This window comes from Sinohyriopsis cumingii, chromosome 12 (assembly GCF_028554795.1).
Source record: "Sinohyriopsis cumingii isolate HCF-2022 chromosome 12, ASM2855479v2, whole genome shotgun sequence".
NCBI classification, from domain to species: Eukaryota; Metazoa; Mollusca; class Bivalvia; order Unionida; family Unionidae; genus Sinohyriopsis; species Sinohyriopsis cumingii.
In genome coordinates this window covers 20770676-20786119 of record NC_142972.1, presented here as the reverse complement: position 1 = coordinate 20786119, position 15444 = coordinate 20770676, and the positions used below count along the sequence as shown (strand labels likewise).

At 40.1% G+C, this 15444-nt stretch overlaps 1 protein-coding gene across 1 annotated transcript in view; it reads right to left on the bottom strand.

The window, feature by feature from the left end:
- Positions 1 to 8965, bottom strand: part of LOC149786072 (catalase-like) — a 37333-nt gene extending 28368 nt beyond the window's left edge. Inside the window, exons 1-2 of the mRNA XM_089976364.1 lie at positions 8289 to 8965; positions 7042 to 7213 (exon numbers count right to left, since the gene is read on the bottom strand). Of these exons, the coding sequence (XP_089832490.1) occupies positions 7042 to 7213; positions 8289 to 8345 (229 nt within the window). The 5' untranslated portion in view covers positions 8346 to 8965. The remainder of the gene's footprint in view (positions 1 to 7041; positions 7214 to 8288) is intronic.
- Positions 8966 to 15444: the final 6479 nt, after the last annotated feature.

Sequence of the window (15444 nt, the reverse complement as noted above, 5' to 3'; positions counted from 1 at the left end):
CTAAAACTGTGTTCGTGCAATACAAATCCATCACCATAATCTCTTTTAAAAAAACTAAAGTTATGTATTTAAAAAGGATGATAGAAAATCATAACACTATATCCCCTTATGTGTTGACATTTAAGAAAAGGATAATGGACAAAGATAACACAGTATCCACCTAGTGTATAAACATACAAAAGGATGATAGAAAAAGATAACGCTATATCCCTCTATCACCATTATGGTGGGACATAAAACTAATCTAAAAAGGTGGTTGGCATTGTGACAAGAAAATCTCACTCTTGGCAATATATTGTGGTAGATGTCCTCTGTTTAACAAACATTGCAAAACTCCACTGACTTGGATCCCCTTGTCTCAAGACAATCCCCAACTGATCTATCTCCACTGATTTGATTCACTTGATTTACTCATCTCAGGACAATCCCCACATAATCTCAAACTCCAGTGACTTGGATCTACTTGTCTCAGGACTGTCCCAATATAACAACATAATCAAACTCCAATTACTTGGATCTTTTGGTCTAAGGACAGTCCCCTTTAACAAATAATCCAACTCCAATTACTTGGATCTCCTTGTCTCAGGACAATCCCCAACAAATAATCTAATTCCTCTCACTTGAATTACAGATCTCAGGACAATCCCCTAATAATCTCAAACTCCACTAACTTGGATTGCCTTGTCTCAGGACATTCCCAACAAATAATGTGACTCTACTGACATGGATCTTCTTTTCTTATCGCACGGAAACCAATCCCATTGGCCACAAAGGAGGTTTTTAAAGCTGTAAAAATGCGGGCGCTTGTCTAGAAGCATGTGCCTCCAAATAGGTTCGATATGCTTGATGTACGTTAAACGTACCCTAGAGTTTATTGTCACTGTGTTGCGTATCTTGACCAGGATGAACACGCATGCGAGGCGGGGCAAGACCGGCATCAATCGTGCACAGGTCATTATACAGATGGTCAACGGTTGTCATGTCTGAACTGCTATTTGGACACCGGTACACCCAGTAGACACTGTATAACAAAACCATGGAAAGCGTGGCTGCAACGCATAGCGGTAAGACCTACTGATACCGTTCATGCTACGTCTGTGCAACCAAAACGCAAACTCCAGGTTTGACGCGGTCCGTCTGGAAGAGAAATTCCTGCCTTCAAATACCTTGGTACGGTACCTATGTGCGCCAGGAAAGCTCTTAAACCGCGGACAGCGCCGCGCCACCAGCTTTGTGTGGTCCATAAACGTCTGCAAGCAAGAGGGTGTAGTTGCTGAGACCACAGGTGCTCGACGCGAGTCTGATGTTGAAAAAAAAAAACACAACAATAATCTAAAGGAAAAAATCACACAGAGTGACAAAAATACCTTAGTTTACCCCCATGACCCGTTCTGACATAGGACCCTCTCTATCATAATATATAAGAGGGTCCTATGTCAGAACGGGTCATGGGGGTAATCTGAGGTATTTTTGTCACTCTATATGTTTTTTTTTTCTTTAGATTATTGTTTTTTTTTTCCTCAACATCAAACTCGCGTCGAGCACTTATGGCTGAGACCGGCTTGCTCGTACTATATTATCCACTTAGCACCGACAATGCAAGGCCTAAGGGTGCGTTGGTGCGAGAAGAGCTAAAGCGTCCACGGACATAAAGATACCACCAGACCAGGTCCTCAGTCAATATAAACGTCTCTGAGGTCGAAACCGGCTGTGCTTGCGCTGCGGAAGAAAAAGACGCAGTCCCTCGTTTGCAGTTGCATTTCAGTCAAGTTAACCTCGCATTGTCCTTCGAGTGACCCTTGGTGTTGTCCAGGTGGTCCACGCTGAACTGCTGAAAATTATTTTGGCTCGTAATCCCAGGGCATTTCGACGTTGTAGACGTATATGGTTGGGGGTCAAGCACTTAATAAAGGCCGTATATAGCTAAATCCACTGAGTAGGTATTTCCTTAGTAATGCCTGACAATGCCAACGAGAAGCTCAGGCCTTGTTTTATGCGTAATTGTAACCACCTATCTGCCTCTAAGCACTTCTGTCCTCACCGAGTCGAACTTGACCCCAACGGTCCATTCATCCGTGTTTCGACATGTAGCCTTCCAAGACGCTGATGTCTCCGAGCCCTAATGGATCATCCCCCTCGATACGAATGGTTCTAAAGATGTACGCAGCCCCGTTCGCCTCAAAGTCTTGGTTGACAACGGGGACAATGTCTTCATGAACAAGCGCAAGGTGTGGCGCAACATCGTCAAGGTCAAATGGATTAATGGGCTTCTCGGGCTCCAAAGCACTGAGGCAGTAAAATTACTGCCCCGCTTCCTGTCTCTGCTGCACGGGACGCTCACTCCATTGTTTCAGGTCTAGAAAGATCTGCAAGTGCCGGCCTTCAGACAGTCAAATCGTTCCCGAAGCTGCTGTAATGCTTCGCGGTTCTTTTAGGTAAGGGGAGTGGGAACCACCAGAGTCTCAAACTCTTATCACGTTACATCTTATTGACAGTGCCCACTCTGCGGTATACACTGTGCAATGTTTCTTTTAATAGATGCAAGTATACACTTCGCAACGCGTTTTATCCATGCCATGCAAAAATAATTGTAAATAATGGTTACCGCCGTTGCGGACACACCTCTCCGATCGGTGACCACCACCTCATACTGCGACCTGGATTTATTTTCCCTGTGCTGCACGTAACGCTTTACCTTGTAGCTGACATGCCTTTGTACGGGTCCCATTTCCACACAGCACGGCAGTGGTTGCGCATGGCTTTTTATCAGCCTTTACCTGAACACTTTGAAATACTTCGTGGCGTACGCCACCCCACATTGATCGGTTCTTCCCAGCAGCAGCCACTTGCACACATTGTCGCCACACCATTGTCGCCACACCTAGTATATACAACACACTATTTTTTCTAATATTTTATCGTGCCAGTTTTGGGCTTGCCAAAAGAAAAGAGCGTCCGTCACGTGGGGCGTCGTGAGGGGTGTATTCTGCAGAACACACTAAAGATGTCACACCTCACGGCTAGTTAGTCTTTGCAGTGGCCACATTGGGAACCCATTCTCTGTCACATCAATGTTCAGCATTGTAAACAGGACTTTCGCGAAGTGGTCTAAGGTTGATGATCCATTCTTCGACATAGGCATCTGCCACCCTGTTAAAGTCTCGAATATATAGTTTGCCATATATTTTGCCAGTTCATGCAAATGATGCAACTTTATGAATTGCGTTCTGCACTTTTACAATAGTTTCACCTATCATCATGTTGCTCAAGCTGACATTTCTTTATTTTGTATCCCTGCCTTAATAAAGACAAGGTATCCTTGACTTACTCTAGATACACACAGGTATATGTAACAGGTGGGAGTGCAACATGAAAAGATCCTGACCTGCCTATTGCCTTGCTATGATAGCTCAAGAACGTATATCTTCCAAACTGATAATGGTATCTCTGTGATATGAAGGTCAGTCATATGCTTGTATATTCATAGAACGAACAAGGTATAGAGTTAAATAATAGTTACACACACTAATCCAAATAAATTTTGCATCACTATTATCTAGACTGTCTTTATATTTGGTTATGGTGAATATCCGATGCATTCATTTGACATGCTGAATGTCACGTAGTCACCTGACATGCTGAATATCCGTTAGTCAATTGACATGCCGAATGTCCCTTAGTCATCTGACATGATGACTGTCCCTTAGTCATTTGACCTGCTGACTGTTCCCTAGTCACTTGACATGCTGAATGTCCTTTAGTCACTTGACATGTTGAATGTCCCTAAGTCGTTTGACATTCTGAACGTACCTAAATCATTTGACATGTTGAATACCCCTTACATTCACTGTCATGCTAAATATCCCTAACATTCACTGCCATGCTGAATATCCCTTACATTCCATGAAATGCTGAATATCCCTTATATTTACTGTCATGCTGAATATCCCTTACATTCGCTGTCATGCTGAATACCCCTTACATTCACTGACATGCTGAATATCCCTAATATTCACTGTCATGCTGAATATCCCTTACATTCACTGACATACTGAATATCCCTAATATTCACTGACATGCTGAATATCCCTTACATTCACTGTCATGCTGAATATCCCTTACATTCACTGTCATGCTGAATATCCCTTACATTCACTGACATGCTGAATATCCCTAATATTCACTGACATGCTGAATATCCCTTATATTTACTGTCATGCTGAATATCCCTCACATTTACTGTCATGCTGAATATCCCTAACATTCATTTACATGACGAATATCCCTAATATTCACTGACATTCTGAATATCCCTTATATTTAGTCATGCTGAATATCCCTAATATTCACTGACATGATGAATATTCCTAACATTCACTGACATGCTGAATATCCCTTATATTAAGTCATGCTGAATATCCCTAACATTCCTTTACATGCTGAATATCCCTAACATTCACTGACATGATGAATATCCCTAACATTCACTGACATGATGACTATCCATAAAATGTATTTGCTTTAAAATAATTCAAATTCAACATCAATGTACCGTCATCTGTGCATTACATACAATTGGAAACATCATTCATTAAGATGCAGGGGTTTGGGGATATTCCCCCACAAAGGGTACAGCAGGTATTAGCCAGTTAGTTTGACCAATCTAGGCAAATACATAATCCGCTACCAGTACTTAGGTCATATCCCACCTACACCCACCCACTTATTTATGAGTATAACAAAAAATGCAGGACACTGATTCCGTACAAGCACATACTTGAATGTTTTAATTCGGTACTATGTTATTATCAATTAACGGCAATTCCAACTCAAGTTTGATTATATCAATAGAATTTAACAGGTGTGTCTAATTTGGATTTATTTCATCATAATAACGAAAGGTGAAAAGAGCGCAATGTCCACGATTGATTGCATCACCTTCCTTCCCTTTGACCGTATATCAACGTCTCCTAGTTCATCCTTCCTAAGCTCTATACTTTGCCCCTTCATAGACTTCCTGGTCCCTTTATTCTGACCTCGTCCTTCTTTCTTTCCCCGGACTTATGACTTCAGACTGTCTCGTCTTTCTCTCAGAAAGTTGTTCCTAATTGCTGTTCTCTTTCAGGACTTGTGCGTCCTAGCACTAAACATATCTTTCTTTTTACAAGACGACCACTTGGTCCCTTCCTTGTTTCACGAGGAAAGCACTAATCTCGTTATGCTTTCCACGGAGTCGAGACTAAGTTTCCTCTTCTGGGAAATGTTCAGACTAAAGAATATCGACTAAGGCCGTCACTTTAAAGTCTGATTGCTCTAAAGTGTACGCCCTAATTTATTCTGCCCAATCGTAGGCAGCGGTCCCTATTTTTTTCCCAAAGAAATAATTCTTTTCATCAGGTTTAGACAGCTCGGAATCTGTGAACGACAGTGCGTGACAATTTCCCTTTGAAAAAACGATAAGTGGACATAGGTTCCTGCCAAGCGGTTAGGGTCGGTAACTCAAATGTTTACTTTGAGGGTCGGTGGTTCTTTCCGTGGATTTCTCGGGTTCTTCCTCCACCATTAATACTGGCCGCCATGTATAGCCTATCGTGTGCTGAAAAATGGCGTTAAACCCTACAACAACAACAACAACAACAAATGTTTACTTTCTAAGGACCGTGTTAAGCTACCCAGGTCAATTTCACAAAGTTGGAATGCTGTCCCTTTAAAGTTTACTTTGACATGGGGGGAGGGGGTGAACGAAGAAAGGTCGAAGTGACCCTTCACAAAGACTTTTCTAGCTTAAATGCGATAAAATTTTAATGCTCAATGCATCCAACTTTAAAGTTCGCTGCACTTCAAAATTCGACATTTCACACAATCAATACTCATCAATGCCCACTTTCTCCATCTTTGCAAAACATGATTATGATTGTGATGAATCGCTACTTAAACAATTTTATAACTTTATAATAATCAAGAACTTGTGCTTACAATGTGTACCGTTTGTCGTCGAGTGTAACAGGCATACGAGTCTATTGGCACAGGCAAACAGACTATCGAGTAGCAAAAGGGCCGGTAAGCTAAGTCACTGACAGCTTGCATGATTCATTTGAAAAACTATTTTTTAAAAATTAATCCTTGAAGACTATTTTTCATTGGTGGGAGTTCGTTTTAAGGCATTTCTTGATAGCATCACCTCGTTGATTACATAAATGTATACTACAGACGATCCAGTCGATATATTTTAAGATCTGTTCATCCTGATTCAAATAATTTTTCTCCCACTGATACATTTCAGTATCCCATTATGAAACACATAATGAAAATAAGGTGACTACCGTCTAATTCAATTAGAAATCGGGTTCAACTGTAAAGAAAAAAAAAAAACTGACATCGAACCGGATTGTGCACATCTACAGACCGACCACGCAATCATATTCCAAACTTTCAAGTCGGTACCGTATTACACGACTCATGAAATCGCTACAGTTTACATACACATTTAAATATACGGTATGCAGACGTGTTTCCACCCTTAAACGCGGGACCGCTGGATGTGGACTGAAAGCTCCTAGCTCAGCATGTGAATTAAAATTCTGAAACTGTGATCATCTACGGACCATTTCTAATCATACGCCCAGTTCTGAAGTCTCCGTCTTCAACGGTGTAGTAAACGAAGTTATACAGGCATGCAAGGACCCGGTCATATAACCTTTACCATCTCTTCAAAATGCATGGGGATAAAATCGACCAAGGAATTGTTACATTATGTTTTACTTATTATATACTCCAAGTAGTTACGTGACTTAAAAAATGATGTCAAATTAAAAATGTTTATCACTTGCTCTGATTTTTATACTCAAATAATGCTTTTTTAAAATTATTTTATACGTTTGGGTGATTTCCTGAAAAAAAAGTTCTTTTCAGTCGGTCAGATTTTGTTGGCGGTGGAGCTATCACGTTTTCATTGATCTGCATGACAATTGAGAAACTGGAATGTCCTTAAATATTTACTGAAATTTCAACCTTAATAAAGTGATAACTGAAGGTCCTCACCAGCTCCCTTCGCGTGGACGACTCTCTCAGGGATCCTTTCTCTGTTAAAATGAGCCATCTCATCCGTGAAGACGAAGTCCTGCATCAAGACTGGACCCCTGGGTCCAACGGTCATCGTGGCCGTCTTGGTCCCCACTGGGGCCCCAGTACCTGTAGTCAGCACATCAGGCTTCTATAATTATAAAATAATGTTCCCATATTGAAAATGCTGTTACTGAGAGATTGCATATATATATATATATATATATATATATATATATATATATATATCACAGAACAACCATCATCATCAATAAACCACCCACATAAAAGGGCTACTACAATAGGACCCATACAAATATAACCGTACTTCGCACTTTTTAATGCTGTATTTCATCGGATTTGTAACAAAAAAATAGCTCTATTTTTCTAGCTTTAGGAAATCGCGTAAATAACGTAATTCAAATAATGTAAATAATTAATGTAATTAATTCTCTTAGCCCTCGTGTTTTTATTTGGCTTTTGTAAGACGTTTCTTGCCCCTGAAGAGTTTACAAGCTTTAAACATTTATAAACTCTGTGTGTGTGTGGTTCAAATACCGGTAGTTCAAATGTATAAGGATGTGTTGCTGGACACATTTGTGTACACGAGATCACTCCCAAAAAACATCGCATCAGTATTCATAGGTTGTTTTGTTTCGGAAGAGGATCAGGCTGATTTATCGGACTAATTATGGACAGGTTAAACCTGCACCAACTTTTCTGAGTTTCACACTTCAAAAGCAGTTATAAGTATCCGTTGAAATATAAATTTATAATGACAACAAATATGTGATTGTCAGGTATGGAGGATTTAAAAATAGGAAAATATACATCTCCGTACATACACAATATCTAATTTTGTTTACCTGACTTTTTATTCTCTGCATTCCTGAAATTAACACGTTCCCTCTGCTGAAATTTTCTGGGCTCAAACTTAACTGTGTATACTTGAAATGTCACATACCATTTTGGAAAGAGGAGGTTGGTTAGAAAAATTAAATTTCATCATACTGGGTTTTGTTTTTTGCTGCTGATATTAAACTGACTAATGCTGTAGTCATGTCTGATTTAAATAGAAGCCTATCTATCCATGACTTATTTACCAAGTTTAACTGGGTATGCCTATATGGCTTACTTGTACGCTACTGAAATAAAATCAGTGCATAGGCACTCTGTCAGAATCTTGTAAAACATTTTTAAAAAAACGTATTGAGTTAAAAACTCACTGTTTGAGCATCCTTGAAGTCGTTTAGCTGATTAGCTGCCTTGTCTCTGTTGGCCATTGTGTATTGTGGAGACGACGCAATTTACCTGATAGAGGACTGAGATGTTGTCCTTCAGATGCTAACTGTATCACACTGGTCTGAGAGTATGCCTTTCAAATGCTAACTCAATCATACGCCCTATGTGCAAAGTCCGAGGCAAAGTTATCCAAAACCTTGACCGTGATGTAATCTGTGTTTAATTGGTCCCTTACAGCAAGCCACCGGGGCCATGCTGGAACAGATTAAATTGAAAATGAAATGTAACTCATAATGACATGCTTTGGCATAAAACTGTCGATTGTTTAAAAGATAAGGTAACACTCAACATATCAGTAGTCCATACATTTTCATTGCTGTTTAAATAAAATTATCCTCTATGTCAGGGGTCTCAAACACGCGGCCAGTAGTATCTTGTGACCGCAAAATCATTGGCGTCACAAAGTGTCAGGATATATAACAAAGGTGGTGCGGCCCTTAGGCCATTGAAAACGCCCTCATGTGGCCCTCAGGGTGGTTTGAGTTTGAGACACCTTGCATGCTAACAAAACCCTTATGGGTTTGATAGTTTGACCATGACCTGGTAAGGAATCGTCATCTTGGGACAGCATTACGTGAACTTTATGAGAGTCAGCCAGAAGATATTTTTCAGTTACATCGTCTCTGTAAGTCATGTAATCGAAATGACCATAACGCGCAATGAAAGTCTCCACTTTGCGAGATATCAACTCCCACTTGACATAATCGAACTACACGGCAAGACAACTGGGTCATAACTGTAAGCGTTACATGTTCTGGAAGATCGGATACGTAAACTCTAGTGAGCCAGTTTGAAGAGTCGTTTGTAGTATATGATCAAAACAGTATGATTGCGCATTTATCAGCTCTGGAATACGAGGCATCGAAACTGCAGATAGAAGAGTTGGTATTAATAATGTAATTTCTCACTAAATCTCATATTCGAGGCTCGAGAATGCGTATTTAAACGTCGAAAACGTGAATCTTCGCCTTTTTAAATATGCTACCATGAGAGACATTATGAAAACTGCTTACCTGATTGGCTGTCTGGAGATCGCGTATTCAAGCTTCGAGAACCACTGTTCATGTTGTGCCGAATATGATATTCAAACTACCGTTTGAACCGGTTCGCTTGAAATCGCGTATTCAAGCTTTGAATACAAGCATTCGAGCATCGAGAACAAGAAATGTTTTCTCTACATGACCCTTTTGACTTCATATGTAGTTCGATTACGCGAAGTGGAAGTTTCAATTGGAAACTGGAGAACTCACTTCGTGCATTACAGAGATCAAGTGTTTGAAAAAGCACTATCTTGGTAGCTTTCTCTAGTTCGCCTAACAGTCCAGATATCGCGAAGCGTTTCCACGTTATAGCCCCGGTGGCTTGTCATAGTTCCCAGTCTCCGGTAAACAAGATAAGTGGTCCACGTATATGTAGAACGCATCCTTGATCCTGGATGAACCAGTGTTGTTGATGATAATGGCTGTTGAAACTATTTCATTATTGTTATCGGTATTTTGCAAGTAAATTATATAATTTACAAACACTGGACAATGCCAGCAAATACTAGTAACGTTCAGATTTCTATTATTTGTCTTGACGATTTGGTAAAAAAGTATTGTCATTTTTATACAATATTTATAAGTACTGATTGCAGCATTTTTGTTTGTTCAATGAATGTTTTGTCTCCCATTTCAGAACATACACATCTGAAATATGTTAAGGAACCAATTATTCTTCAGCGATTCCCAATAATCCATTAATTGCCTGATGTTGTGGAACAAGAAACGCAGCTAAACATGTTGGTTTTTCATTGATTTGTTACAAATGGAACACCGCTTGAAGTGATTTACGTCTTTTTGATGGTTTTGGTAGCCCATACAAATAGTATTTTATGAGGATCTAAAATCATTTTCGGTCCATATTGGGTTGAAATGAGGATCTAAAATCATTTCCGGTTCATATTGGGTTGAAATGAGAATCTAAAATCATTTCCGGTCTATACTGGGTTGAAATCGGGATCTAAAATCATTTCCGGCCCATAATGGGTTAAAATAAGGCTGAGTCTAATTCTACAATTCTGTGAAAATCTGCTTTTTTTGCTGAGTTTAGTGTATCACTGCCCTTCACAATTTTCATATATTTTTCATGTGACGTCATCCAGGTCAGTCATGAAAACCCTCATTATAGATTGACAATACCAGCTCACTAGTACGGTACTGCCATGCAAATGATACTAGAGCACCAGTATTGTAACTTTTACAAATTCTTATAATACTGTAACACCAAACGTACTGCAAGACCAGAATTATTATTACTACAGTCAATACTGATAATAAAATATCGTTTCTGTTATAAAGCAACAGTACTGACAGTACTAAATTTGCTAGTATTGTAACACCTGAAGTGTGTGTGTGTGTGTGTGGTTTTAGCTTTTTCACGTAGCTTTAACAATTTTAGTCATATCGCTACAATGTCTGCAGTGTGGCAGTTTTTAGTGGTGTACATCTTCACAAGCCAAGGTTCCGATATGTTAACCCTATCTACATAGATTTACATGTCCCACCCAGTTACATTAACCCGAATTGTGTTATAGCTCCAGTTGCCAGTGTTGTTACGTATATCTGATTTAATTCATATTTATTTTAATTTAATTGTTTGTCAGTTTTAATTTTAAAAATTTCTATTATATGCTATTATAGTGTAAATTTATTCAATGGAAATTATATTTTTCCAGAAAATTGGTTGACCTGAATCATTCTTTTCATAAACACCAGGTGTTGGCCTGGATGCTGACCTTGATTCAAAATTAGTAAACAAAGTTATATTTTATTTTAAAATGATTGGTTGTTGTCAAGGTCATGATGGGGCTTTGGGTTTAAGATGTAAACAATTTTTTAAATTTTATTTCTTAGAGAAAATGATTGGTTTTCGTCAGGGATTTTTGGTGTACGTGATATAAACACCATCACGTGACCCCCCCCCCATTTGATTTCACAATTCTGGTTTTTCCATAACTATGCATTTGTTAGTTTTAACAGTGATGTGGGGAGAGAGAGAGAGAGAGAGAGAGAGAGAGAGAGATTTCTCAGTTTTGGGTTTTTACACTTGGTAACAAGTTGTTTTCTTTGTTGTTGCCAGATTCTGAGTTAATTATCTTCAGATCATTTGGAGAAGCAGAGGGGGCGAACAGACCAAAACTATTTTCATGACAAACCCTTCCAGGAAACTATTCCTCGATAGAGGGCTTATTTCGACGAAATAAACCCTTCTATTCAGAATACAGGACAAAAAAAAATGTCCCCGACGATGCTAGTATCGCTCGCGGGGTCGTCATTGAAAAATCCATGGGTCGGTCCGGCCCCCGAGAAATGCTTCGACGCCAAGGAAACATTTTTATGTTGCAAATAGTGTATCAAGTCCAATACGGTATCGTGTCCGCGGGTCGTGTAAATTTATTGTTACAAATCCGTGCGGGGTTCTTTGAGCGCGACTAAAGAAATTTTTGAATTTATTAATATCCATATCGCCGCTACACCAGGTTTGATGAATATTTCTCAGCGTATGAACATCAACTCCATTGAATATCGCAAGAAGATTACAGTTATCCCTGATTACTTTTGGTATTTGTGTGTAACGTTGAGTAACATAAATGACATCAGTGTTTTTATGACGACCCCGGGAGAATATCCTTGCAGGATTTTTTTGTTTATCCAGCATCACATCATCATACACTACTAGGTTATTTTTTTCCCCGTCGAGGTCCTCAACGCTGGGAGCTTCTTCGATATCAGTGATAAATTCAACTACTTCCTCACCGTCTTCACTCAGCGCTTTTGCACTCTCATTAAAATCTTTTATAACATTATAGCATCGCTGATCGTCTACAGATGGTGCTACCAAATACAGCTTATCCCACTTCATCCACTTCATAATCAGGTTCAGCAACAACTGCGTTTTACCCGATCCTGACGGTCCAATGATAATCATTCTGATAGAATTTGGCAACACCGAATTATGCTTGATTGGCTCCCTTCGCCGCGTCGCAGAAAAGTCTGTAATTTCCATTTGTATACAAAGAATAATAATTATGGATCTATATTGTGTGAAGTGTCGGGCACGAACCCCTACGAATGATCTAACAACGGTTACAACAAAAAATAACAGACTAGCAACTTCAGGTACGTGTACGCGATGTGGCACAAAAAAATTTAAATTTCAAAAAAAAAAACGAGGTGGTGACATTGCAGCCGCCCTCGGACGACTTCCAGGTACCCCTTGGGGAAAGTATCCCGGAGAAAAACATCTCCCAGGATACAATTACTGCGGTCCGGGAACACGACTAGATATCAGGCTTGACAGCAACGATCAGCCCAAACCCGGCGAGTATCCGATAAACGCTATCGACGCAGCGTGTCACATACATGATATTGCTTATCGAAGTAAAGATCTACAAGACAGGCATATCGCGGATGTGAAATTAATTCATGCACTAAGCGCCATAAAAAATAAATAATTTAGGGAGTCACTCGCTAATTGGTTAGTAAGATCAGCGATGAAATCTAAATTAGCATTAGGCGCTGGATAATTAATAACGATGCAGACAAGTCCAAGGACTTCCAACGCTAGTGTTTCCATGCAAGCGATTTATTATTCCCCAATCGGATATTGGAGAGGTAACTCAGCAATTAATAAACTCGCCAACGCGGCATCAGTAACACGCGAGGCTGCCAAAAAATGGCTGTCAAAACAAGCAATATGGCAAATCTACTTACCACCACCTCGACAAATCAACTTTGCACATTTTGATGTTAGTGTCCCCAATGAAGTTCATCAGGCTGACATACTATTCCTGCCTCATGATACTGTCCGTAGAAAAATATACAAATACGCGCTAACAGTAGTTGATGTTGCCAGTAGATACAAAGAAGCAGAACCGTTAGCGACTAAAACAGCGTCCGAAGTCGCCTCTGCGTTTTCGCGAATTTATCAGCGAGGACCTCTAAACTGGCCACGATTATTACAAGTTGATCCTGGCAAGGAATTTCAGGGCGCGGTGTCATCGTTGACAAAGCAGCATAACGTTGTTATACGACGAGGGCATACTGAAATTCATCACGATCAGGCAATTGTTGAGCGATTTAATAGAACACTCGCTGAGAGATTATTCGGATACCAGTACGCGAGGGAATTCATTTACGATACGAGATCTCGTGAATGGGTTGCAAGACTGCCAAACGTGATAGCCGCACTGAATAATGAAATTACCAGAACAACAAACATGAGACCTGTAAATGCAATCACAAAAAAATATATACCCCCGATCACTAAAGTGATTCACGGACATGTTTCAACGCAGCCAACGACGCTAGCGGGTAATGTCACCGTTAGGTATTTATACGAACCAGGCGAACTAGAAGGAGGAAAAAAAAGAGCAACCGATCCCACATGGAGTGTTACTACACATAAGATATCCAGCATAACCAGATCAACTGGGAGAAACGCAATCTACAGATTAGATTCGACTGCTCCTCAACGCGGATTTAAACGCGAGCAACTTCAGGTGATTCCCACGGATACACAATTACCACCCCGATCACTTAAATAACTGCAGCAACACCTCTGCGTCGGTTACACTCAAGACAGGTCAACATCACATTTTCACGTGTATGACCACGACTGCTATCTATTCTATCTACGGTAAATTGTCTTGGGTCGTTTTTCGAATACTGCCACAGCAATAAACAATTACAACTCGCACAGTGATTATTCTGCTGTTGTTGTAATTGTATAATGAGTGTTTCGTCGAGATCAAACTCTCTACCATTTTTTTTGTCGCTCTGTTTGTAACCGGCTAATTTCTTTCTTATTGTATCATCAGCGATTGAGCTGTTGATGCTGTCGTTGATAACATCATCTAATACAATTCTTCGTAACTGACCTATCCTTCTTACTCTTGACACGGCTAAATAAACTAAATTTGACCACTCGATGCGATCATCAACAATCCAAACTGTTGTATCTGAAATAGTTAGTCCCTGCGAACTGTGGATGGTCATAGCGTATCCTAGCGTCCACGGGGATTTGCTCATTTTTAGTGCCTGTTCAACAACATCAATATCAACTGTGACAATATCATTTAATACTAAATTCTGTTTTTCCGATCTCCCAGGTATATCAACGTCGGTATTCTGCAATCGCGTATCAGCTGGTCTATAACACAATGGCACTACCAGCATTGGAAATTTCTTCTGATGTAACTGAAATAACCGCTGCTGAAGTGTGTCCCTGACTATCTTTCTACTTGCCACTATAAGATCACTTGGTTTCCACGTTTCCCAAAAGTCGCTCAGCTCCGTCTGTGGAATTATTTCACGCATTATCTCACACTGGACTTTATCAGGTTGTAGCCTGATCAACGCCTTAAACTCTTTCAGCGTTTCATCGAGTGATCTAACATCATTAGTTATTTCCTCATAATAATCTACAAAAGTTTTCAGCCACGTGTGTGGAGATTCACCTGTAAATGGCGGTGGTTGACCATGATCGCCGCACATCACCACTGCGGTATTTTTCTTTAGCAACCAATCCAGAAACTGTTTTAATGTATCCAACGGGACAGTGTCTATCTCATCCCAGATGATTATTCCAGGGATATACTTCGTTCCCATTCGCGTAGGTGTCCACGTGCCGCCGCTGTATTTGAAAAAACTGTGATACGTACACGCGTTAACATCCCGTTGTCTCATCTCCCTGGCAAGTCTATGTGTGGGTGTTAGCACAATCATGTCAGAGTTTCTAAATAATTCTATCGCTCGAGTTGTCTTACCGGAACCACCAGCCCCGTTGAGATAAACTGTTTTGTGTCTCACAACAGGATCGTGCACCGGCGGCAGCGAAGTTGTCGTAGAAATTGAAAATTTCCCAGATATTTCTGCGCCGCGATATTCATCCTCGATTTCAACATCAGCCGATTCACAATATCCATGCAACATTTCATTTTTTATTCTCCATGAACCCCACGATGGATCATTCGGTATAACCTTATTTAACGCCGCTAAGTGTTTTTTATCGATATAGAATGAATCCGTTGCAACTCTC